The sequence below is a fragment of the Berghia stephanieae genome, chromosome 12, assembly GCF_034508935.2.
Source record: "Berghia stephanieae isolate SIO BIC M18660-M18661 chromosome 12, UCSD_Bste_1.3, whole genome shotgun sequence".
NCBI classification, from domain to species: Eukaryota; Metazoa; Mollusca; class Gastropoda; order Nudibranchia; family Aeolidiidae; genus Berghia; species Berghia stephanieae.
The window spans coordinates 33,908,044-33,932,837 of record NC_088371.1 but is presented as its reverse complement, the minus strand read 5'-3'; the positions used below and the strand labels follow the sequence as shown (position 1 = coordinate 33,932,837).

General features: G+C 37.2%; 1 protein-coding gene across 2 annotated transcripts in view; it reads right to left on the bottom strand.

Annotated features, from left to right (window-relative positions):
* LOC144958384 (condensin-2 complex subunit G2-like) overlaps positions 1-17,428 on the bottom strand; it is a 33,577-nt gene extending 16,149 nt beyond the window's left edge. Inside the window, exons 1-11 of one of the 2 annotated variants that reach the window (XM_078890371.1) lie at positions 17,299-17,428; positions 15,760-15,865; positions 14,400-14,534; positions 12,622-12,772; positions 8,679-8,836; positions 6,085-6,219; positions 5,047-5,141; positions 3,458-3,527; positions 2,961-3,053; positions 2,366-2,458; positions 506-631 (exon numbers count right to left, since the gene is read on the bottom strand). In XM_078890371.1, the coding sequence (XP_078746497.1) occupies positions 506-631; positions 2,366-2,458; positions 2,961-3,053; positions 3,458-3,527; positions 5,047-5,141; positions 6,085-6,219; positions 8,679-8,836; positions 12,622-12,772; positions 14,400-14,534; positions 15,760-15,864 (1,161 nt within the window). In that variant the 5' untranslated portion in view covers position 15,865; positions 17,299-17,428. Of the gene's footprint in view, positions 1-505; positions 632-2,365; positions 2,459-2,960; positions 3,054-3,457; positions 3,528-5,046; positions 5,142-6,084; positions 6,220-8,678; positions 8,837-12,621; positions 12,773-14,399; positions 14,535-15,759; positions 15,866-16,567; positions 16,642-17,298 lie in introns of those variants that run through there. The other variant, XM_078890370.1, reaches the window with a different exon arrangement.
* Positions 17,429-24,794: the final 7,366 nt, after the last annotated feature.

The following is a 24,794-nucleotide window of genomic DNA, read 5'->3' as shown; positions in this document are numbered from 1 at the left end:
GGTTGGCATGTTTCTGGAAAATGATCATGCTCCATATTACACGTAAGTGTTCTCTCCTTAAGTGACAAGCACTTTTCCATCGGATAACGAGCAAAGGGATCGGGTTGGTGTATAGAACTCCAATTTATCATAAAGATAAGTTAGTTAATATGTATTGCGGCATTTAAAATACAATGTCAGAACTTTGTACAACATTCGCTCTTTAACAGGAAGCCAATGAAGCTCTTTTAGCAGAGGGGACACGTGATGTTTCTTGCTGCGCTTAAGAACTACTCTTGCCGCATCAAGTCTCTCACTGCCATCATATTTCATTGGGGTCAAATGTTATTTTAAAGGAGGAAATTCCTCCCCTGACTCCAAAAATCCCAGATCTGAGGAAAACCATCCGCACTGATTTATAAAGCGTAATATTCATTAAACCTGCTCAGAGAGGGGTTTTTTTTTTTTTTGGGGGGGGGGGGGGGGGTTGTTTGGCACGCATCATATTCAATTAAACTCGGCTTACTGTCATAATATCAAACTGTCGTTGCAACGATGCATCTGCTTCCTCCCGCAGATGATTTGGGTCTTGAAGAGGGAATGCGTTGAACATTAGACAGGCAGCATTGTGACGAACTTCACTGTTAGGGGCCTGATGAGACAAAGCACAATTAAGCTTTTAAAATACAATCTACAAATCATTATATCATAGGTCAAAATTTTGAAAAAAGAGGAACTTTACACGTGATGCCGACTGAACAGTTGTTATAACAAGTTTAAACAAATGGAAACCCTATATGTTTACAATGTTTACATAAAATTTGAAAAAAAAATGTAAAATAAAAAGACACCAAACTATTACAGAACACCAGAGGTTGAGAAGGTAGGGGAAGAGTTACTAGGAGACAACCCCCCCCCCCTCTCCAAGCAACTCTTTTAGCGGAGCCATAGTCGAGAAATGGGGATGGTGAATTCCCTCTATATAGCAGAAAATTGAGACATACGTTATAAAATGGAGAAAAAAAACTCTTAATGTCCTAGTACTCTTACAGATCTAGCAGACCCAGCTCTCCTATCACTGTAGGGTGGACATCATCATCATCATTGCCTTTTTCACCCTGGGTCAGGGTATAGGCCACAGACAAACAGTTTCCATCCTTCTCTATCCTGAGCCAACTTTTTTATCTCATTCCAGGTCTTACCACTTCTCTGTATATCAGCTTCTTTAATTCTTCTCCATGTTCCTTCATAAATTCTGTAATTCCAGAAACTCTTCGGTCGCCCAAGCTAAAAAAAGGATTTGTTTTGTCTGTCTGTGTTTCTGTAACGGTTTGAGTTTAACGGAAAGGGGTGTTAACCTTTGCCAACCCCCAACCTGGAGGACCAGGTGACTCAAAGATGGGGGAATCACACACCATTAGTCGCCTTTTACGACACGCTGGCTTGACGTTGGGCTATTCTTGACCCTCTCAGTTGAGGGACCCCGGACACCACACGGGGGGTAGGTGGACAGGGAGTCCAAAAAAAAAAAAAAAATGTATATAAATCTCGACGGCACCCAGAATAAATATCAGTCCCTTTTGCTTGTGAAGCAATTGCTATACCAACTGAGCTATTGGGGTGGAGCTGGGTCTGTAAGATTTGGCGGAAAGTACTTTGCAATAGACTAACATCCTATCCGAAGAGTGGCAAGTAATTGACGTTGTCCGCTTCACTACTTGAAAATAATCAATAACCAACACAAAATTCATCGGAAAATAATTGTAAAATTTCAGTTACACAAATCCAAAAAACAAGAAATCTCCACACAACCTATTATAAAATATACTTTATTGTCGACAGCCACTGTTAGCAATCGTGGTAATAAACAGCAGCCTATATAACGTTAATCACTTTCATTCTCTTATTGCAACAACTTAAGACAAAAATTAATTGTTTTCTCTAACACTGCAACCAAATTGCTGTAAAATAAAATTTAAAAAGTAACATTTCTTCCATTTCCATAAGTCCGTAATTGTCACTAAATTCGATAGTCTGATGTCACACCACCCAGCAATGAGCAACGAAGAAAATCGGTACTTTTTATTCTTCATGCTAGCTAGAACTTTTTCACATGTCATGTGATCAGAATGTATAAAAGTCAAAAAATGATCAGATTTATGTTCTTCTCCTCCGGATACACTTTTATGCTCGTCGGAGACATATTTCATAAGGGCGTCAGCCATTGTTCCAATAGCCAGTGTTACAAAGTTACTCTGCGTCATTACGGGGGAAGTGATGTCACGACACAACTGTTGAAGCATATTAATTACGGACAATCCGTAAAAGTAGGCAAGCATATATTTTCTTTTTTTCAATCCTCGGAAAAAATTAAACAACTACTTACTTTCAGGGACCTCCAGAGGATTGGAGCGTAAAGACGAACCAACATGGACTCTACTCCTCGTTGAGTCTTTTGTCTGTGTATATAACCCATCACCTGCTCAGGAGATAACAGACTTGCCAAATTGAAAACTTCAAATTTAGTAATTTTAATGTCAATTTTTAGTAATTTGACAAGGAAATTCGTAATTTCTGAAATTGCGTATGAACAACCACAATATTATTATTATTATTATCATTATTATAATAGTAGTAATAGTAGTAGTAGTAGTAGTAGTAGTAGTATAGTAGTAGTAGTAGTAGTAGTAGTAGTGTAGTAGTTGAGTAGTTGTTGTTGTTGTTCTTCTTCTTCTTATCATTATTATTATTTTTATTATCATTTAAGTATTACTAAGAATTAAAAATTCGTAATTTTCCATAAAATTTCGTATTTGGCCACGAAATGTGTCTAAAATTCTGAATGTATGAGATAACAATGGAAAAGTGTAAACATCAAATATTCCAAACCCACACTCTCCAACTATCGATTTCAAAAGATTTATTATATTTTCCCCAGCATTTCAGCTCCGTTTCTCATGCTTATTGGAAGTATTACACACCTTGTAATAAGCGGCAGCAGGATTGAGTGGGCCTTGTCTGGAGGAGTGGACGGCTTGATACATCAAGTCTTGAATGCAAATCTCTTCCATTTTCTGTAAAATTTAACAATAAATCACACTCTGAGATTGAATATTGATAGAATCAGAATTTTCTACCTTAAAAAAAAAAAATAAACAAACTACAATGCTAACCATTTTCACAGAGACAATTTTTGCCAGACTGCTCTCTTGAAACTATAAGATGAGAACAGGTTAGAACAAATTCAAACCTAACTGGTCAACAGTTCATGAAGTCCTTGCAAACGGGTATAAACTTTTTCAAGATTTTTGCAATAGATAGAGAACAGAGAATGGGACAGAGAAAAATAGAAAAAAACCACCCCTTAATTATAGTAAAAATAATAATAACGAATAATCATAACATTCCTCATTAGAATAATAGTTATATAAAATAAGAATAAGACAAATGTTTCATTGTGTAAAATATGTGTACAAACCTGACGCATGTACTCGTCTGCTTCCAACCAGCTCCGAAGATAAATTTCTCCATATTTGGCATGCCACGAACTGGGGGTGAAAATGATGGAGGAGGCATGTGTTTACATTCAAAATCAAAGAACAAGATCAATCATGGTCATAAATTCTCTATATTTGAAATTGTATTATAGCTCTAAACACACTTAGAATCCTATCCAAAGGCTAGCAAGCAATTGTTATTGTTCATTTCAAGCACTAGAGAAAAAAAAAAACACCCTCCAAAAAACCAGGATATTACCATGAAAAAAATGAGAAGTTGGCAGCTGTCAACAGAGTATTTATTGGTTGTCAATCGTTTTTAAAAAAATAGAAGTGAGCTTTTATATAGTGAAATATCCACTAAACATGCTCAAAGCGCTTTACAAAGGGTCCCTGGTCAACATTTAACATGTAGGACAGGACATAACGCCTGTTAGGCGAAATTTCAATTTTTCGGACAAAGACAACGCTGTTAACGGCCAGGTACTCATTTTAGACCTGAGTACGGTGAGAGAATGTGAGTAAAGAGCCTTTTCCAAGGACTCAACTATACGCCGAGCGCGAGGCTCGAACCCTGGATCTTCTGATCCGAAAGTGAGTGTCATGCCACGAGACCACATAGCCGCACAAGTTTAGAACAATAATCACAAAATAAAATTTTTTAAAGTGACAAACATAAAAATCTTAAGTTATAACCAGAGCTGATGGCGACAAAAAGTAAAAAAGGTGAACTTTTTTTTACATTTGCTTTTAAGTCATATTTATACTGCACTAACAACCTCAATTTTAGAGCATTTGAGATGATATTAAACCATCAGCGGTACTCGAGCTAATTGTGGAGTAGGAAACTGCACCTGTTTCATTTGTTTTGTTTTTTAAGAGTTTTACAGCGCTTGCAACACACTAAGGTCATATCGGCGCAAGTAAAAAGGAAGAAAATGGGATAGTAAAAAGTTCTAGAATTACAATTAAAGCACAAAAGAAAAGGTGAGACTAAGGGGAATTGGTTCAAATAGGGAACAGATGTAGATTCCAAGAGCACATCGTCAAAGTACTTAGTTTGAGATCACCTAAAAGTTTCATCCAGACACAAGCACAGGTCCCCGCCAAGAGGAACACACTCAAATGATTACTAATCATATAATATAATATGTAAACTAAACATAATACAATGCATAACAGAGAGATAATTTACAAGGAAAAAAATATCATCTCCCAAAACTATAACTATACATTCAACTGTTTCCCTCCTAGCCAAGGAACTCCGGCCAGGGTCAGGATAAAACTAAGTAATCTCATTCCAAGTCAACGACAGGAAACAATTGGAAATGGGTATGGGGGGGATAGAAGACACAGCATGTACCTCCCTGCCCACTATGGGAGGTCAGGATCCCCACCCAGGAAACTGCACCTATTTGTTCCACCGCACATCAAGTCTGTCACTGCCAGTACATTCTGATGGGGGGAATGTAATTTTTTAAAAGGAGAAAATTCCTCTTCTGACACAAAAATCTCAGATTTTCACGGATCCACAGAAAACTAAGAGCACTGTATAATAATAGTAAAATACCTCGGTGTGGTCGCTATGACGTTTTTGATGGCTTTATGAAATTTGTCCATCAAATCTGAATTCAGACACATGACGAAAGCCAAAAACCGGGAGCCCTGAAAATCAAAACCAAGAGGAAAAAAAATTATAAAAATTTGAAAGTTTCATGTGTTAGGGCAAGCTGGTAAAAAAAAAAAATTAATAAATTTTCAGTTTAAAATATTTTAAAATCTATGAAGTGTAATTCAATTAAAATACATAATCACGTCAGGAAGAAATGTTTATATTTGCACCAGTTTGTAAAAATCAGAAAAGGGACAAAGTATTAGAATTTGAAACTGACCCTGAAGTATAAGTGACAGACGTGTAACACAGCTTTATTATAAGAAAATAATGAAAAGTAACGTTAACTTTTAAATGTCTAGAAAACAGCGCCCTTTCTTGTCTGACAGGGCTCAATGAGATATATGAACCAAAAAGATGTCTTTGTTCCCCTTACAATTCAAAAACTCCCTAAAACTGGACTTAAAGATGAGGAGAAAAACTTTGTTCTGTCCGGCCCTAGAATTTGGAATAAATTGCCTTTAGAAATAAGAATCAACATCTATGGAAACATTCGAAAAGAAACTGAAAACTCATCTTTCTCTGTCAAGTTTCGGCGAGCTCCTATTTCAATGGCACATGATTTTATTTTTCCTCACTTTCTTTTTGTTTCCATGTATATGTATTTGCATGAGTGCAAGTAGGTCAGGCCAAAATATCCTGAAATTCAACTCTAACAAATCCAAAAACTCCTGAAATCTAATTCTAACAAATCCAAAAACTCCTGAAATCTAATTCTAACAAATCCAAAAAATCCTGAAATCCAATTCTAACAAATCCAAAAAATCTTGAAATCTAATTCTAACAAATTTAAAAAATCCTAAAACCCATCACAAAAATTCCCGACATTTCCCCGACTTCACGACCCATCACAAAATTCCAGACTTTTTCCCCGATTTCACAACCCGGTGGGGACCCTGATTATTAATTTCTAATTATTGACTTGACCCAACTCACATGACCGCTGGATACAAACTGGTAATGATGCATACAACGCTGTAAATGGGAGACAATTGACTGGCCGTCTTGGTCTTCCAGGTCCACACACGGCAATATACTTCGCATGGTCCACACTCTTGACACGTCCGTTTGCTGGGGGGAAAAAATGAGGAATTATTTCTATGCAAATTTCTCGGCTTCTCAATAGACACGTTCGTGAGGAGCAGATTTTACGGGTGTATCTAGAAATAGTATCAACCTCAAAAAGTCAAAGTAGTTTGACGAAGTCTTGTCTTAGAATTTAAATAGCATTTGCAAGACCGTAAATCAGAAGTAAAAGTCGACCTTTAGAGCTAGTAGGCCTATGGAACGGCAGTTTATACTGGTTTCTATGGCACGAGAGACAATAGCAATTGTCTTCAACACTTTGGACAGGAGACGCTAGTATATCGCAAAGTACTCCCCACCAGATCTAACAGACCCCGGGGGAAGGGGTCGAAAAAAAACAAAAAAACAAACACCCAGAATCAATCTCAGTCTCTTTGTGTGTAAAGCGAGTGCTCTACCAACTGAGCTATCAGGACCCCAATAAAGTCATAATAGCCCCCAGGGAAAAGAAAGACTAGACAACTCAGGGACAATTAAACTTTCAAGGGGTTTGGACAGAGTCTGCAACCCTCTGTTGTTACAGAAACCTACAAAAAAGAGAGACTAACACAGGAGAAAAATGAGTGACAGCAGACCTGCCTACTTGAAAATATAAAAATTCATCAATTAAAGGAGCTAAAAAATTTTTTGACGATATAGTAGCTTTAAAAATCAACAAATTTACCTTCATAAAGATGAAAGAACACTTCAAAATCCTGAAAATTATGTTGTCAGGCATCATCACAGCAGACTTAGGACAAGAAGCAATTACTTTTCTGTTAGAACAATTAATACTTGGAATAACTTGCCAGAGAGAGTTGTGAATGCTGAAAGTGTAAACGCCTTCAAAGCTGAGTTGGACAGATTCTGTAAAGATTTGCCAACAATCTATGATCCACAGTGCTACCACACAGACTAAACCCTTGAAACATGAATTGGCCAAACTGAATACTTTGCCTGAACCATCTACATTAATTCAATTCAATTCAATAAGTTTTAATGACTTAGAGATGCTCATGAAGTGCTGAACTTTTAGTCAAAATTTCGTACTTCGAATTCTCCACAATCGTAGACAGGTCTGTGACAGTTATGTTGGTGTTTCTTTTCTGTCTTTCTCATCCTTACAAGGGTTCCCTAGCCAACGGCCTGTTAGGCCATATTGCATATTTATTCAGAAAAAAAAAACAAAAAAAAAATGCTGTTAACGGCCAAGTACTCATTTTACACCTGGGTAGAATAAGAATGTGAGTATAGTGCCTTTCCCAAGGACTCAGCTATACGCATTGCTCAGAGTGGGATTCAAACCCAGGACCTTCTGATCCGAAGGCGAGAATAATATCACAAGACCACATGCAGAGCTGCCAACTTGAAATTTCAAAAATTCGTAGCTTCCAAAGAAAAAAAAAGAAAAAGAAAAGTCACTTAAAATAGCTTTAGAAATAAATAATTTGCCATCATCATGACCCAAAAAAGGTGGCGTTTTTATACACCTCCGTTGGAGGTGTACAAATACGCACAGTTTTTATACACCTCCATTGGAGGTGTACAAAAACGCACCGTTTTTATGCACCTCCATTGGCGGTGATGGTAAAGTTGTTGCTGCATACGTCCATGAGGTTTAAATAGTTTTAGATTGTAGTTTAGCACGCTGCTTAGTGATTACCGATGTACAATGATCATAAATTAAAGAATAATAACAATAATTTAAAAAATCAGAAGTAAAAAGAAACATGGCACACAAATACTGATCTCAAATAAATAAATAATTTTAGAAAATTAAAGTCGAAGTTTTTTAAAAACATGATAAAAAGTTTTTGAAAAAAAAAAGAAAGAAAAAAAAGCAAACAAAAACAAAGTAAATCAAAAAAAAGAAAAAAAGTCATCATTGGGAATCGAACCCGGTACTTTCAAGGTTGGAGTCTGACAGCTTGTCCACTGCGCTACGGAGCCACGTGACTGTTCATCACATTTGATAAGGTCTTTCTAAAACATTTTACCTTCAATGCAACTTCTATTTTCTGGTTTTATATTTCGATTTTTAAAATTATTAATATTTTTAATATAAATTTATTAACAAAAACATCCTACAGATGTCACAATATAACTTTCGCCATGTCCAAATGAAGAAACACAATATCGCTAATGAAATTGGGTGGAATGCGCATGCGTGACGGAGGTGTATAAAAACGATCCGTTAAGATACACCGTCAATGGAGGTGCATAAAAACACTACGCCCAAAAAAGCTCCAAAATCCTGAATATATAGGTTCTAAGGAATTAAACTTTCCTTTTCAACAAGATTTATTGAGTCAAAGAGGAGAATGTTGTTCTGTAGCTGGAGCCAAAAATGTGTATTTCTACAAATTCTTTTTAGTACTAGGCAGGTCTGCCCATGGCCACATACTCTCTTCTAAACTAGAAAAAACTAGCAAATGTATCATTATTACTGATGAAAAGAAACCTACGAAAGACTTTGACTGTGTGCTTTTGTCCAGCAGGAACAGCATGGTGTTCACAGCCACCTCTTGTCTTCCTTCCAAGTTATTGAGCCACCAAGTCTCAAACAGGCGACACATCTGATTCTTCAAGGTTGTGTGGGATTCTTCAATGTTTGGCAACATATCTGGACAAACAAAATAGTTCAAATTAAAACTACGATTGTGTCTTAAGAAGAAAGTTCAAAAGTACCGTAGTTGTCCTAAAGAGATGCAAGTATAAGTTATAGTTAGATCTCCTCCTAAGGACAACTATAGCAGAGTTTACTTTCAGATTGTTTTTGTTTTTAAGAGTTTTACGGCGCTTGCAACACATTTAGGTTATATCAGCGCCAGTAAAAAGGAAGAAAATGGTATAATAAAAAGTTCTAGGATTACAATTAAAGCACCCAAGAAAAAGTAAGACACGGGGAAACTGGGAACAAATAGGGACCAGATGTAGATCCCAAGAGCATACCACCAATGTACTTAGTTTGAGATCACCTATAAGTCTCATCCGGACACAAGCGAAAGATCCAACAAAGAGGAATACACTCAAATGCTTACATTATACATTTAAAATCACAAATATAATAATACATAACAGAGAGATGATTTACAAGAAAAAAATATAATCTCCCAAAACAATAACTATGCATTTGACTGTTTCCCTCTGAGCTAGGGCCATGACAAAACTAAGTAATCTTGCTCCAAGACAAAGACAGAAAGGCCGTTGGAAAACAGATATAAGGAGTTAGAAGACACCGTATGTACCCCCCTGCCCACTATCGGAGTTACTTTCAGTTGCTTGTGTAAAATAATGTCTACTTTTTCACATAATATCAATATTCAACACAACATGAGCGAGGCACAAATAGAGATGAATCTGAACAGAGCCACTACCACATTATCTAATTCAACTGTAGTGTTTCATTCATTCATCCTGTTTTGTTGATAAAGGGGAAACCCGAAATGTCCATTCTATCTGTTTTCATACATTAAATTAAAGCTTACATTCAATTTCACATCGAGCAGCAACATTTACATTACCCAGATATTTATTTTGTACATCAAAAAATTGGAAGAAAAATCTTTGTTTAGTTAATGAAGAAAAAATGTAGAACAAAATTATGTTTGGTATGCTTTTAGGTTTGAATTAAAAAAACAAAAACAATTTTAGTGTTGGTTTTGGATGATATTTTGTGGGAAATATTGTAAAGGGCTGGCAAGGAGAGAGCTAAAAATCCAGACTTGCCAAATTGAAAACTTCAAATTTAGTAATTTTAATGTCAATTTTTAGTAATTTGACAAGGAAATGCGTAATTTCTGAAATTGTGTATGAACAACCACAATATTATTATTATTATTATCATCATCATTATTATAGTAGTAGTTGTAGTAATAGTAGTAGTAGTAGTTCTTCTTCGTCTTCTTATCATTATCATTATTATTATTTTTATTATCATTTAAGTATTACTAAGAATTAAAAATTCGTAATTTTCCATAAAATTTAGTATTTGGCCATGAAATTTGTCTAAAATTCGTAAAATTACGAAAAATTCGGCATGTATGAAAATCCCAATCTGGATGAAATCAAATCTGAATTTGACCAAATTGTCCTCCCCAAAAAATCTGTACATACCAATTTAATCGGCGCACAAAGCACTGTCAACAGGTCGTATTCATAACAATCACTACTAAAATAACCCAGATACCAAATTGCTTTGAATAACCAAGGACAAAATTCGTTTTCATCAATTTCTCTGAGTTAAATAATGAAAAATAAGGCAAAAACTGACAATCTATCATCAAAATTATAGAAGTTTTTGTTGTGTGAAATGTCACAAAGCAGTAAATTTGTCAACACATTTTTTTGAGACTTGCAAAAACCATTTCTGCTCATTTTAAGGCAGCCAGATCAACAATTTTTGGTTTCCTTTTCATTATTTATATAATGTGATTCTATGTGGTCTTGTGGTATGACACTCCAAAAGTCCTGGGTTCGAGCCTCGCTCGACGCATATCTGAGATATTGGAAAAGGCTCTTTATTCACATTCTCTCAGCACACTCAGGTGTAAAACGAGTACCTGGCTGTTAACAGAAAAAAATGTAATATCGCCTAACAGACAGCATGCCTCATTCTACATACTACGTGTTGCTATTTGTCAGGGACCTCTGCAAAGCGATTGGAGCATGTTTAGTGGATATTGCGCTATATAAAAGCCCCACTTTTTTCTGTTTTTTTTTTTTAATCGAACCAGAGAAACTGATAAACAAATTTTTTTAACATACTTTTTCTAAATTTATTAATAATGGAGAATTTTTGTAAGGAATCTAACGAAAACCATCTTTACATATCTATGAATTATTTGTTTTAAAGGTTTTACAGCCCTTGCAAAACATTTAGGTCATTTCAGCAAAGGAAAATAGAACAGTCAAAAATTCTAGAATTACGAGATAAAGTAAGACAAAGGTGAATGGTTCAAATAGGGAACAAATGTAGATTCCGAGAGCATGCTGTCAATCAGTGTACTTAGTTTGAGATCAACTAAAATCCTCAACCACACACCAGCACAGGATCTCACTGAGAGGAATACACTCAAATAGTTAAACATACCTGCCAACCCTTCCGCTTTTGGCGGAATCATTCCGATTTTCACCCTTCATTTCCGCCAAAGTCTCTAAAATTCCGATTTTCAAAAATAATGACAACCAAAAGGAACATTTATAAAAAAAAAAAAAAAAAAAAAAAAAACACTCATAAGGAAAAGGTGAAAATAAAACTATACGTTTAACGAGTTTCAAAAGGGAGGTAAGTAGGAAAATTAATCACCCCCCCCCCCCACACACACACACCCCACTTCCACCTCTAACACACGTGATTGTGTTGCCAGCTGTGCAAGAATCCCGTTTTCATGTGTTAAGTGGCAAAGTTGGTGGTAATTTTGAGAGAGAATTATCCATTAGTAAAATTTGGCGGTTTATAGTGCTAGGTTTTGGCACATGCTTGATTCCGGCGCCCTTTCATTGTCTTCTTCAGTCTTCAGCTGTTGGTCAGTTGTCAGTTGATTCAAAGTCGCACACATGCAATCATCGCTGGATTAATTTGTTGATTCTTTTCTCTTCTTTCAAATTCATTATTTCTCTTGGAGTTTATTGACTTAGCATTTTGTGACATTCATCAGTAGATTGTGTTTTTATTTAATCAGGTTTGAGAACAATCGGACAATTTTGTGTAGATATTAATATTTCAGTTACAATTACTCGACTTCGTTGACTTTGGACTCTGTTGTGATTTGTGTCTTTGTATTTGTGGGAACGATCTAAAAGCATGTCTAATCCAAAGAAACCTAGAATCATGCAGAAATACCGTCCTCTGTATGAAGAAAGATGGCCAGGAACAATTAAAGCAGTAGATTACCATCTTTTCTGTGCAGTTCCCGGAATAAGAATAGAACTGCCGCTTTGCTTGCGTGTCGTAGAAGGCGACTAAATAGCTTGACCATGGTGATGCAGTGATTGTGGTAAATAAAATTACAAATTCCGATTTTTTGTCTCAAATTCCGATTTTTTGATATTTTGATTCCACTTTTGGAATGTGAAGGGTTGGCAGCTATGGTTAAAGAATATATATACAGATAACTAACAATACATAACAAAGGGATAATTTACAAGGGGGAAAAAATATCATCTCCCAAAACTACTAGCGAAGGACTCCAGCAAGAGCCAGGACAAAACCAAGCAATCCCATTCCAAGACAAAGACAGAAAGCAACTTGGAAAACAGATAGAGGAGGATAGAAGACTTAGCAAGTGACCTCTTGCCCACCATATACAGATTAAATCTGCACAAATGGCAAGGTCTGGTTTAGTATTTCCTGATAATAGAGAGACAAAGAAAAGTGTCTAGAAGTGTAAACTGACGATACGTTACCGTGCAATAAAATGGCAGTTTCCTTTAAGGACTGCGGAACTCCCAAAACATCTCCATCTCCATCAATCGACCTTTGTGCCAGAAGAGCCGTGACGGTTGCCTGGGCCAAATCAGTGATGGCTTTAAAAATGAGATGCACTCTTTTGCCATACTGAAAAGATGAAAAAGAAAAAAATATAATAAACAAACATGATAATAAAACACAAACATACACACACACAAACAATAATAATAATCGAAGCTGATGGTTACAGAAAGTAAAACATTTTGAACAATTGCATTTAAGCCCCATTTTCACTGCATAAACCCCTACTTTTAGAGACAAAACTCTGGCTAACTTGTGGATAGTTGGAAACTGCACCTATTTGTTCGACCACACATTGAGTCTCTCGCTGCCTGACAAAAAATTAGAAAAATTATTAAATGGTACACTTTTGTCATCTACAAAAACTGTTGAGAGAATGTACCCATTTAATTGAAATGGTTTGGCCATGTCAAGAGACGAGAGACGGAGTACGTAGGGAAAGAAAATATTAGATATACAAAGACTAGATGGATGGATAGGGTAAAGGACGAAATGAAAAGAACTGGGCATGGAAGATGATGCAATGAACCGAGATGCATGGAGATGTGGCATTCATTATGGCAACCCTGCAAAAGACGAGATAAGCTAAAAGACGAAGTAGAAGAAGCCATTCAGACAAATCACTCCAAAAGAGATTTTATCTCTGCTCTTTAAAATGATATCAGATCCACTGGGGCACAGTAAACAACAACACGGTAAAAAAAAGATATTGCAATAAAATGGTTTTAAAAGATATTGCAATAACACAATTAAAAAAAGATATTGCAATAACACAGTAAAAAAAAAAGATATTGCAATAAAATGGTAAAAAAAGATATTGCAATAACACGATAAAAAAAAGATATTGCAATAAAATGGTAAAAAAAGATATTGCAATAAAACAGTAAAAAAAGATATTGCAATAACACGATAAAAAAAAGATATTGCAATAAAACAGTAAAAAAAGATATTGCAATAAAATGGTAAAAAACGATATTGCAATAAAATGGTAAAAAAAGATATTGCAATAACACGATAAAAAAAAGATATTGCAATAAAATGGTAAAAAAAGATATTGCAATAACACGATAAAAAAAGATATTGCAATAAAACAGTAAAAAAAGATATTGCAATAACACGATAAAAAAAAGATATTGCAATAAATGTAAAAAAAGATATTGCAATAACACGATAAAAAAAAGATATTGCAATAACACGATAAAAAAAAGATATTGCAATAAAATGGTAAAAAAAGATATTGCCCCAATAAAATGGTTAAATAAATATAAAAAAATGCAAATTTCCACCAAAAAGATCTTGCCCAGTCACCTCGTACTAAAGTATTGCAATAAAATGGTAAAAAAAGATATTGCAATAACACGGTAAAATAAGATATTGCAATAACAGTGAAAAAAAGATATTGCAATAAAATGGTAAAAAAAGATATTGCAATAACACGATAAAAAAAAAAGATATTGCAATAAAATGGTAAAAAAAGATATTGCAATAACACGATAAAAAAAAGATATTGCAATAAGATGGTAAAAAAAGATATTGCAATAACACGATAAAAAAAAAGATATTGCAATAAAATGGTAAAAAAAGATATTGCAACAATAAAGCATAACTTGCTTTGCTTTTCCAATGGAAAATTGGCATCTGCCTCGAGACTGGAATAAGACTTATTAATCTAAAAAGCAAAATTACCACCAACCTCGCTGTCGTCCAGGTCACTCTCGTCACTTAATAATGACGATGTGCACATTCCATACACACACTGCCAGAAATCTTCCAACTTGGCATTGCTCAATTCAGCTACAGTATCAGTCAATTCACAAGTCGTAGCCGACTGTCAAAATACAGAATATAGAAATTTATGACTATTACCTTGGTCAAAGTTGATAAAGACAAAGACTTCATCTATATTTTCACATTCTAATTCTACCCTAGAATGACACAGAAAGAAATAAAAAGAATTCTATGTTCAAAAGTATAAAGTAAAGAAAGAAAAAAAAAATATCTTAATATAAATAAATCAGATATGCCCTTTGCTAAAATCAGAAAACCCTGAAAGTTATTGTAAAGACCATGACAATATTTTGCGCACAGGTTCTCTTTATCAAATGGCATCACCCTTAAATCGTAGATAAGGACATATAATAATAATAATATAAACAATCAAATTCACATTATTAGTCATTAATATTTCCCCCTTTTCCTCCCTTCCAGCTTCCCAAATCATCACAATTTTATCGGGACAGGTAGGCACTATGACGATGCGATATAAAAAATAACTGAGAAGTATCTGTATCACAAATATGATAAGCACCACAAGGGATTAATCTAGTCTTCGATAGAATTTTTCAATAATTAAGGCAATGTGCTAAACTCATAATTGCCTAATTGAAAATTTCAAAATCAGTAACCAACACAAAATTCATCAGTCAAAAATGAGTGTGATTTGACAAAAATTTCCTTAGCATTGCACATTATGTCCAGAATTGGTGCCTCTATTCAAATATTTTTTAACGTGGGTTTCAAAGTTATTCTGACATCCAACACATTTTGCCAAACCAGCACACAAATGGTAAAATTTTAGAAATACCAAAGAACAATTTTTTTTAAATGCTGCATGCAAAATTTTATACACATAAAATAAACGTTATTGTTGACAGCCACCATTACAAGTTAGCAATCGACATAGCTATCATGAGTTTGAAACTGAGCTGTAGACTATAAAAGTTTTAAGAAAATTTTATAGAGAATTTATTTTCTCCTTAAAAATGTGGTAACTTAAGAAAGAAAAATAATTATTTACTCTAACTCTAACTGCGACAAAATTTCTGTGAACCCAAAAATCCCTAATATTTCAACCATTTCCATAAGTCTGTGATTATCATTATCATAAAATTTCCGTAACAATTACGGAGGATCTGAAGGTACCGGTTGTAAATTGATTAATTCAAATGATTTAGGAAAATGGAAAGTTTTTATATTGTGTGTCTTCAACTGTAGAAGCAATAATATTGATGGCAGCAGCTGCAGCAAAGATGATAAGTGTTTGCTTTCCATACCCTGACGATTCCAATCAACAGATCAATGTTACGCTCTTCTACAGAGGACATCAACTCATCCCTTTTGCGGGTATTGATCACGCCCCTCTGCCTCTGACCCGACATTCTGAAAGCAAAAAACAAAAAACAAAAAATTTTAATTTTAGATTACAACAATTACAAGAATTAGATTCCGTTGATTCAGAATGAGTGTTATTTCTACTAATTTATCAGTATTAGGCCCTGCTCCCAAGCATACCTGGAGTCCAGTAGTCTCAGTAGTGCAACGTAAACGGTTGATCAATGATGATGTCAAACAAACTAAAACTAAAACATTCAAATTCAAAGTCTCTTATATTTTCACTATTCCACCATACTCAAGTATCAGATCAACTTTCTATTTTATTTCAATTATTATAACAGTTTTAGTTTTATATTTTAAAAATTGCTGGTGTCATCACTAGGTACTTTGGTAAACGTCCATTTGGCCCTCCAGCAGGGAGCCGATAAATGGCCTAGTGGCTGTGACCCGATTTTTTTGACTTTTGAGTGATGGGTCTCAGAAAAAGTTCCATAGATTTTTTGTTTATGGATGGATTTTAATGATTGATGTCTTATTTTCTTCAGGAGAAATTACTCTATCATTTGGTGTAGTTTATTTTAAAATCAATGACAATTTAGTATAACTTTTGATTATGGATAAAATAGGGTATAATTTAGCTTTGGATAATTAAAAGATTAGAACTTGGTAAATCAAAATTTTATGCTGGCACGTTTATTTAACATCTTAACTTTTTTATAAAATTAAATTCAGAGCAAAGTTGTATACCGCATCCATGAAATTCGTTCCAGTAAAATCCTTACTCAAATCTTAGCGACCATTTTAGACCAGTTTTGAAATCCAAATGGTGGTTACTACCGGAAATGAAACAATTTTCAGGTCACAAAGTCCGTCAGTAAATAACAAAGTCAAAGGCAAATAGAAGACCATTTTTCAGCCTTTAAACTAACATAACTTTTTTTCTGCTTATCTGATTTTCACAATTTTGGTATCACTAGAATCGTGTTGAAAAGCATTTTAAAATGATTGAGCTCAATCCAATTTGAATTTTTTACCAAAGTACCTATTGAGTAAAGTAACAATAACAATACAAACACCCACAACGGCAACGGCTTCTTCGGTCACTTTTTTTTTATTTTCAAACCCACCATTAAAATTAAAATCAAGAATTAAGAGTAAGAAGAGTAAGAGTCAGAAGTAAAAGTAGAAGTCACAATCACAATGATAATTGAGATATAGATCTCGTTATGGCAGAAAGAATAAAAATAAATGGAAAATCAATTACAATAAAAATGTCAAAAAGAAAGACGGTGAGAGTGAAAGTGAAAGTGAATGTGCGAAGTGTGACTGAGAACTGAGACGCTGTGGTGACTGAAGGGGTGGGAATGTGAATGAGTTATGATGAACATTATTATTATAATTCGTGAAATAAATGAAGCTGAATTAGTTTTACTGTTTCAAAATTGACTTAGTGGAAAACGATACAATATTGTTCATACCTTCATTGATTCCCAACCGCAATTTCGCTCAAATGTCTCCAATTCAAATTTGACACGCAAAGAAAAACAAAGGACAAAAACAAAAGCTCCAAAACGAAAAATGCTTTCGTTTTCGGCGCCGTTTGTTTACTTCCGTTTCCGTTAGTGTTGGGTTATTTGATCGCTTTTTGAGACGATCTTGACACGTGAGACGAGCTTGAGACGATCAGGATTCGAGCGAGCGGAGGGGTAACGAGTGTTTCGAATCATTTCAAATTCAAACGATCACAGTTTGCCATCCGATACCAATCGCCAATGTTTGCACACGGTAGTCTGTGGTTCTTCCACAGCCCTCACTCCTTGTCAGATGTTAGTGTGTCTGGGCGTGGCCTTCGTGATATAACGAAGGTCACGGTCTGGGTGGCATTTTTAATTCAGAAAAGTGAGTGGAGCAGGCACTTATGTTGGTAACAACAAGATATGAAGTGAATAGAAAAGTGCCAGAAGACAATAGAGAATAAAATTTTTTTCGCGGCGGTGGTGGGGTTTGAACCTGCGACCTTATTGGTACGACAACTCCGCCTGGCAGGTGAGAGCGTGGCTCTACCGTGTGAGCTATCCACGAACACAAAAATATTCGTTTCAAACTCAAAGTCATTACTAGATCCCTCTCTCACCCACTTCTTGAGACCGCCGATTCGTTCGTACACCACCATCGCGAATAATTTTGACCAGCAGTTAAGCTTAATAGCCAATATTCTCAACACAAACATATAACATAGAAACGATTGAGACATTGAGTATGCTCCGGTGTATGGGGTGAATTTTTAATTCAGAAAAGTGAGTGGAGCAGGCACTTATGTTGGTAACAACAAGATATGAAGTGAATAGAAAAGTGCCAGAAGACAATAGAGAATAAAATTTATTTCGCGGCGGTGGTGGGGTTTGAACCTGCGACCTTATTGGTACGACAACTCCGCCTGGCAGGTGAGAGCGTGGCTCTACCGTGTGAGCTATCCACGAACACAAAAATATTCGTTTCAAACTCAAAGTCATTACTAGATCCCTCTCTCACCCACTTCTTGAGACCGCCGATTCGTTCGTACACCACCATCGCGAATAATTTTGACCAGCAGTTAAGCTTAATAGCCAATATTCTCAACACAAACATATAACATAGAAACGATTGAGACATTGAGTATGCTCCGGTGTATGGGGTGAATTTTTAATTCAGAAAAGTGAGTGGAGCAGGCACTTATGTTGGTAACAACAAGATATGAAGTGAATAGAAAAGTGCCAGAAGACAATAGAGAATAAAATTCGTACCAATAAGGTCGCAGGTTCAAACCCCACCACCGCCGCGAAAAAAATTTTATTCTCTATTGTCTTCTGGCACTTTTCTATTCACTTCATATCTTGTTGTTACCAACATAAGTGCCTGCTCCACTCACTTTTCTGAATTAAAAATTCACCCCATACACCGGAGCATACTCAATGTCTCAATCGTTTCTATGTTATATGTTTGTGTTGAGAATATTGGCTATTAAGCTTAACTGCTGGTCAAAATTATTCGCGATGGTGGTGTACGAACGAATCGGCGGTCTCAAGAAGTGGGTGAGAGAGGGATCTAGTAATGACTTTGAGTTTGAAACGAATATTTTTGTGTTCGTGGATAGCTCACACGGTAGAGCCACGCTCTCACCTGCCAGGCGGAGTTGTCGTACCAATAAGGTCGCAGGTTCAAACCCCACCACCGCCGCGAAAAAAATTTTTTTTCTCTATTGTCTTCTGCACTTTTCTATTCACTTCATACTTGTTGTTACCAACATAAGTGCCTGCTCCACTCACTTTTCTGAATTAAAATTTCACCCCATACACGGAGCATACTCAATGTCTCAATCGTTTCTATTTATATGTTTGTGTTGAGAATATTGGCTATTAAGCTTAACTGCTGGTCAAAATTATTCGCGATGGTGGTGAAACGAACGAATCGGCGGTCTCAAGAAGGGGGTGAGAGAGGGATCTAGTAATGACTTTGAGTTTGAAACGAATATTTTGTGTTCGTGGATAGCTCACACGGTAGAGCCACGCTCTCACCTGCCAGGCGGAGTTGTCGTACCAATAAGGTCGCAGTTCAAACCCCACCAACCGCCGCGAAAAAAATTTTATTCTCTATTGTCTTCTGGCACTTTTCTATTCACTTCATATCTTGTTGTTACCAACATAGTGCCTGCTCCACTCACTTTTCTGAATTAAAAATTCACCCCTACACCGGAGCATACTCAATGTCTCAATCGTTTCTATGTTATATGTTTGTGTGAGAATATTGGCTATTAAGCTTAACTGCTGGTCAAAATATTCGCGATGGTGGTGTACGAACGAATCGGCGGTCTCAAGAAGTGGGTGAGAGAGGGATCTAGTAATGACTTTGAGTTTGAAACGAATATTTTTGTGTTCGTGGATAGCTCACACGGTAGAGCCACGCTCTCACCTGCCAGGCGGAGTTGTCGTACCAATAAGGTCGCAGGTTCAAACCCCACCACCGCCGGAAAAAAATTTTATTCTCTATTGTCTTCTGGCATTTTTTCTATTCACTTCATATCTTGTTTTACCAACATAAGTGCCTGCTCCATCACTTTTCTGAATTAAAAATTCACCCCATACACCGGAGCATACTCAATGTCTCAATCGTTTCTATGTTATATGTTTGTGTTGAGAATATTGGCTATTAAGCTTAACTGCTGGTCAAAATTTTTCGCGATGGTGGTGTACGAACGAATCGGCGGTCTCAAGAAGTGGGTGAGAGAGGGATCTAGTAATGACTTTGAGTTTGAAACGAATATTTTTGTGTTCGTGGATAGCTCACACGGTAGAGCCACGCTCTCACCTGCCAGGCGGATTTGTCGTACCAATAAGGTCGCAGGTTCAAACCCCACCACCGCCGCGAAAAAAATTTTATTCTCTATTTGTCTTCTGGCACTTTTCTATTCACTTCATATCTTGTTGTTACCAACATAAGTGCCTGCTCCACTCACTTTTCGAATTAAAAATTCACCCCATACACCGGAGCATACTCAATGTCCCCAATCGTTTCTATGTTATATGTTTGTGTTGAGAATATTGGCTATTAAGCTTAACTGCTGGTCAAATTATTCGCGATGGTGGTGTACGAACGAATCGGCGGTCTCAAGAAGTGGTGGAGAGGGATCTAGTAATGACTTTGAGTTTGAAACGAATATTTTGTGTTCGTGGATAGCTCACACGGTAGAGCCACGCTCTCACCTGCAGGCGGAGTTGTCGTACCAATAAGGTCGCAGGTTCAAACCCCACCACCGCCGCGAAAAAAATTTTATTCTCTATTGTCTTCTGGCACTTTTCTATTCACTTCATATCTTGTTGGTCTGGGTGGCAGTGGCGGGGAAATTCGTATAGGTGTATCACGCGTGTGTGACAAGACTTCATTAAACCTACTAAAGTTTGACTATCACACACACACACACACATACACACACACACACACACACACTAAGGCTATTTCTATGACACACACGCATCCATCTATCAATGAACACTCCTACAGTAGTGCGGCTATGTGGTCTAGTCATGACGTAACTATAGGTAGTACTCGAGTCGACCATGGGTCTCGTGCATTATAATGGTCTAGTGGTATGACACCGCTTTGGGATCGGAAAGTCCTGGGTTCGAGCCTCGCGCTCGGTGCATAGTTGAGTCTTTGGACAAGGCTCTTACTCACATTCTCTCACCGTACTCAGGTGTAAAATGAGTACCTGGCGTTAACAGCGTTGTCTTTGTCTGAAAAATTGTAATATCGCCTAACAGGCGCATGTCCCGTCCTACATAATTAAATGTTGCTGTTGACCGGGGACCCCCTTTACAAAGCGCTTTGATCACATTTAGTGGATATTGTAAAGCTCATTTTTTAAAGTAAAACATTAGCTTTGAATATGGAATGTTTCAATTTTAGATGCCTGTGTATTCTTTGTTAGTTCCATCATTATCATCATCATAATCATCATCATCATCATCATCATCATCATCATCATCATCATCATCATCAGGGGCAGCGGTACGGTCTTTGGTTGGCACCCGAAAGGTACCGAGTTTCGATCACCCGCCGCTGAGTGGTCTTGAGCAAGTCACCTTGCCCTAACTAAATTTGCGGCGCTGCACTGCGCTATCGCTTGGGTTATTCCAGTCTTCCCTTAGAATAGACCCGAAAGACGAATCTCCCCTATGGGATGATAAAGGAATTATGTTTATTTATTATCATCACCATCATATCAGCGGATCATCATCATCACCACCACCACCACCACACCCTAATAAATAATGGATAGAATAAATATCAACACATTTCAATGTATAATCAATCTAAAATCAATCAGTGCTCTCTAAAAAGACCCGTTGAATTTCACTTTGTCTCTAATTTCGTGCCAACTCTTTGCGAGTTCCCGACACAACGAAAAGAAAGATTTTCAGTAAGATATAAGTTGTATATATGTGGAACCTATATTAATCAGTCGTTTAATATTGGATCGAAAAGTCCAAGATGTCTAGCCATGGGTGTATTAGTTCAATAGGCGCATTTCCAAGGATATTTTACCATGCTCAATGAAACTTCACAATGTTAATTTAATTTTATTGCCCCTCGGCAACGCCTTATATCGACCATACATCCATTTCGTACAGTTAGGTACCGATCCTGTTTGGGTCATTTTTGTATTCAGAAGCGCTCTTACAATACCCGTTCCATTGCTTATAGCTAAGGAATATCATCACACCTGCAGTTCAAGTGCCCCTGACACGGAACTTTAACGTCTGGATCACAATTTTCAACAATGTCATACTGTGTGTGTGTGTGTGTCACTCCATGTGTCCGGCGCCATTGACCCCCCCCCCCACCCCCCGCGTGAATTTGTTCTGACAGAGGAGACACCGTGAGCGCACTGAGCGACCCCGAACATATAATCACCAATGCTGCGCCATCGTCATAACTCATTCACTCACTCATCATTGTCATCTTCCTCTTACAGCCGGTAACAGACCATGCAAAAGACACAATCATCATGTGTTCGTGGATAGCTCACACGGTAGAGCCACGCTCTCACCTGCCAGGCGGAGTTGTCGTACCAATAAGGTCGCAGGTTCAAACCCCACCGCCGCCGCGAAAAAAAAATTATTCTCTATTGTCTTCTGGCACTTTTCTATTCACTTCATATCTTGTTGTTACCAACATAAGTGCCTGCTCCACTCACTTTTCTGAATTAAAAATTCACCCCATACACCGGAGCATACTCAATGTCTCAATCGTTTCTATGTTATATGTTTGTGTTGAGAATATTGGCTATTAAGCTTAACTGCTGGTCAAAATTATTCGCGATGGTGGTGTACGAACGAATCGGCGGTCTCAAGAAGTGGGTGAGAGAGGGATCTAGTAATGACTTTGAGTTTGAAACGAATATTTTTGTGTTCGTGGATAGCTCACACGGTAGAGCCACGCTCTCACCTGCCAGGCGGAGTTGTCGTACCAATAAGGTCGCAGGTTCAAACCCCACCACCGCCGCGAAAAAAATTTATTCTCTTTGTCTTCTGGCACTTTTCTATTCACTTCATATCTTGTTGTTACCAACATAAGTGCCTGCTCCACTCACTTTTCTGAATTAAAAATTCACCCCATACACCGGAGCATACTCAATGTCTCAATCGTTTCTATGTTATATGTTTGTGTTGAGAATATTGGCTATTAAGCTTAACTGCTGGTCAAAATTATTCGCGATGGTGGTGTACGAACGAATCGGCGGTCTCAAGAAGTGGGTGAGAGAGGGATCTAGTAATGACTTTGAGTTTGAAACGAATATTTTTGTGTTCGTGGATAGCTCACACGGTAGAGCCACGCTCTCACCTGCCAGGCGGAGTTGTCGTACCAATAAGGTCGCAGGTTCAAACCCCACCACCGCCGCGAAAAAAATTTTATTCTCTATTGTCTTCTGGCACTTTTCTATTCACTTCATATCTTGTTGTTACCAACATAAGTGCCTGCTCCACTCACTTTCTGAATTAAAAATTCACCCCATACACCGGAGCATACTCAATGTCTCAATCGTTTCTATGTTATATGTTTGTGTTGAGAATATTGGCTATTAAGCTTAACTGCTGGTCAAAATTATTCGCGATGGTGGTGTACGAACGAATCGGCGGTCTCAAGAAGTGGGTGAGAGAGGGATCTAGTAATGACTTTGAGTTTGAAACGAATATTTTTGTGTTCGTGGATAGCTCACACGGTAGAGCCACGCTCTCACCTGCCAGGCGGAGTTGTCGTACCAATAAGGTCGCAGGTTCAAACCCCACCACCGCCGCGAAAAAAATTTTATTCTCTATTGTCTTCTGGCACTTTTCTATTCACTTCATATCTTGTTGTTACCAACATAAGTGCCTGCTCCACTCACTTTTCTGAATTAAAAATTCACCCCATACACCGGAGCATACTCAATGTCTCAATCGTTTCTATGTTATATGTTTGTGTTGAGAATATTGGCTATTAAGCTTAACTGCTGGTCAAAATTATTCGCGATGGTGGTGTACGAACGAATCGGCGGTCTCAAGAAGTGGGTGAGAGAGGGATCTAGTAATGACTTTGAGTTTGAAACGAATATTTTTGTGTTCGTGGATAGCTCACACGGTAGAGCCACGCTCTCACCTGCCAGGCGGAGTTGTCGTACCAATAAGGTCGCAGGTTCAAACCCCACCACCGCCGCGAAAAAAATTTTATTCTCTATTGTCTTCTGGCACTTTTCTATTCACTTCATATCTTGTTGTTACCAACATAAGTGCCTGCTCCACTCACTTTTCTGAATTAAAAATTCACCCCATACACCGGAGCATACTCAATGTCTCAATCGTTTCTATGTTATATGTTTGTGTTGAGAATATTGGCTATTAAGCTTAACTGCTGGTCAAAATTATTCGCGATGGTGGTGTACGAACGAATCGGCGGTCTCAAGAAGTGGGTGAGAGAGGGATCTAGTAATGACTTTGAGTTTGAAACGAATATTTTTGTGTTCGTGGATAGCTCACACGGTAGAGCCACGCTCTCACCTGCCAGGCGGAGTTGTCGTACCAATAAGGTCGCAGGTTCAAACCCCACCACCGCCGCGAAAAAAATTTTATTCTCTATTGTCTTCTGGCACTTTTCTATTCACTTCATATCTTGTTGGTCTGGGTGGCAGTGGCAGGGAAATTCGTATAGGTGTATCACGCGTGTGTGACAAGACTTCATTAAACCTACTAAAGTTTGACTATCACACACACACACACACATACACACACACACACACACACACTAAGGCTATTTCTATGACACACACGCATCCATCTATCAATGAACACTCCTACAGTAGTGCGGCTATGTGGTCTAGTCATGACGTAACTATAGGTAGTACTCGAGTCGACCATGGGTCTCGTGCATTATAATGGTCTAGTGGTATGACACCCGCTTT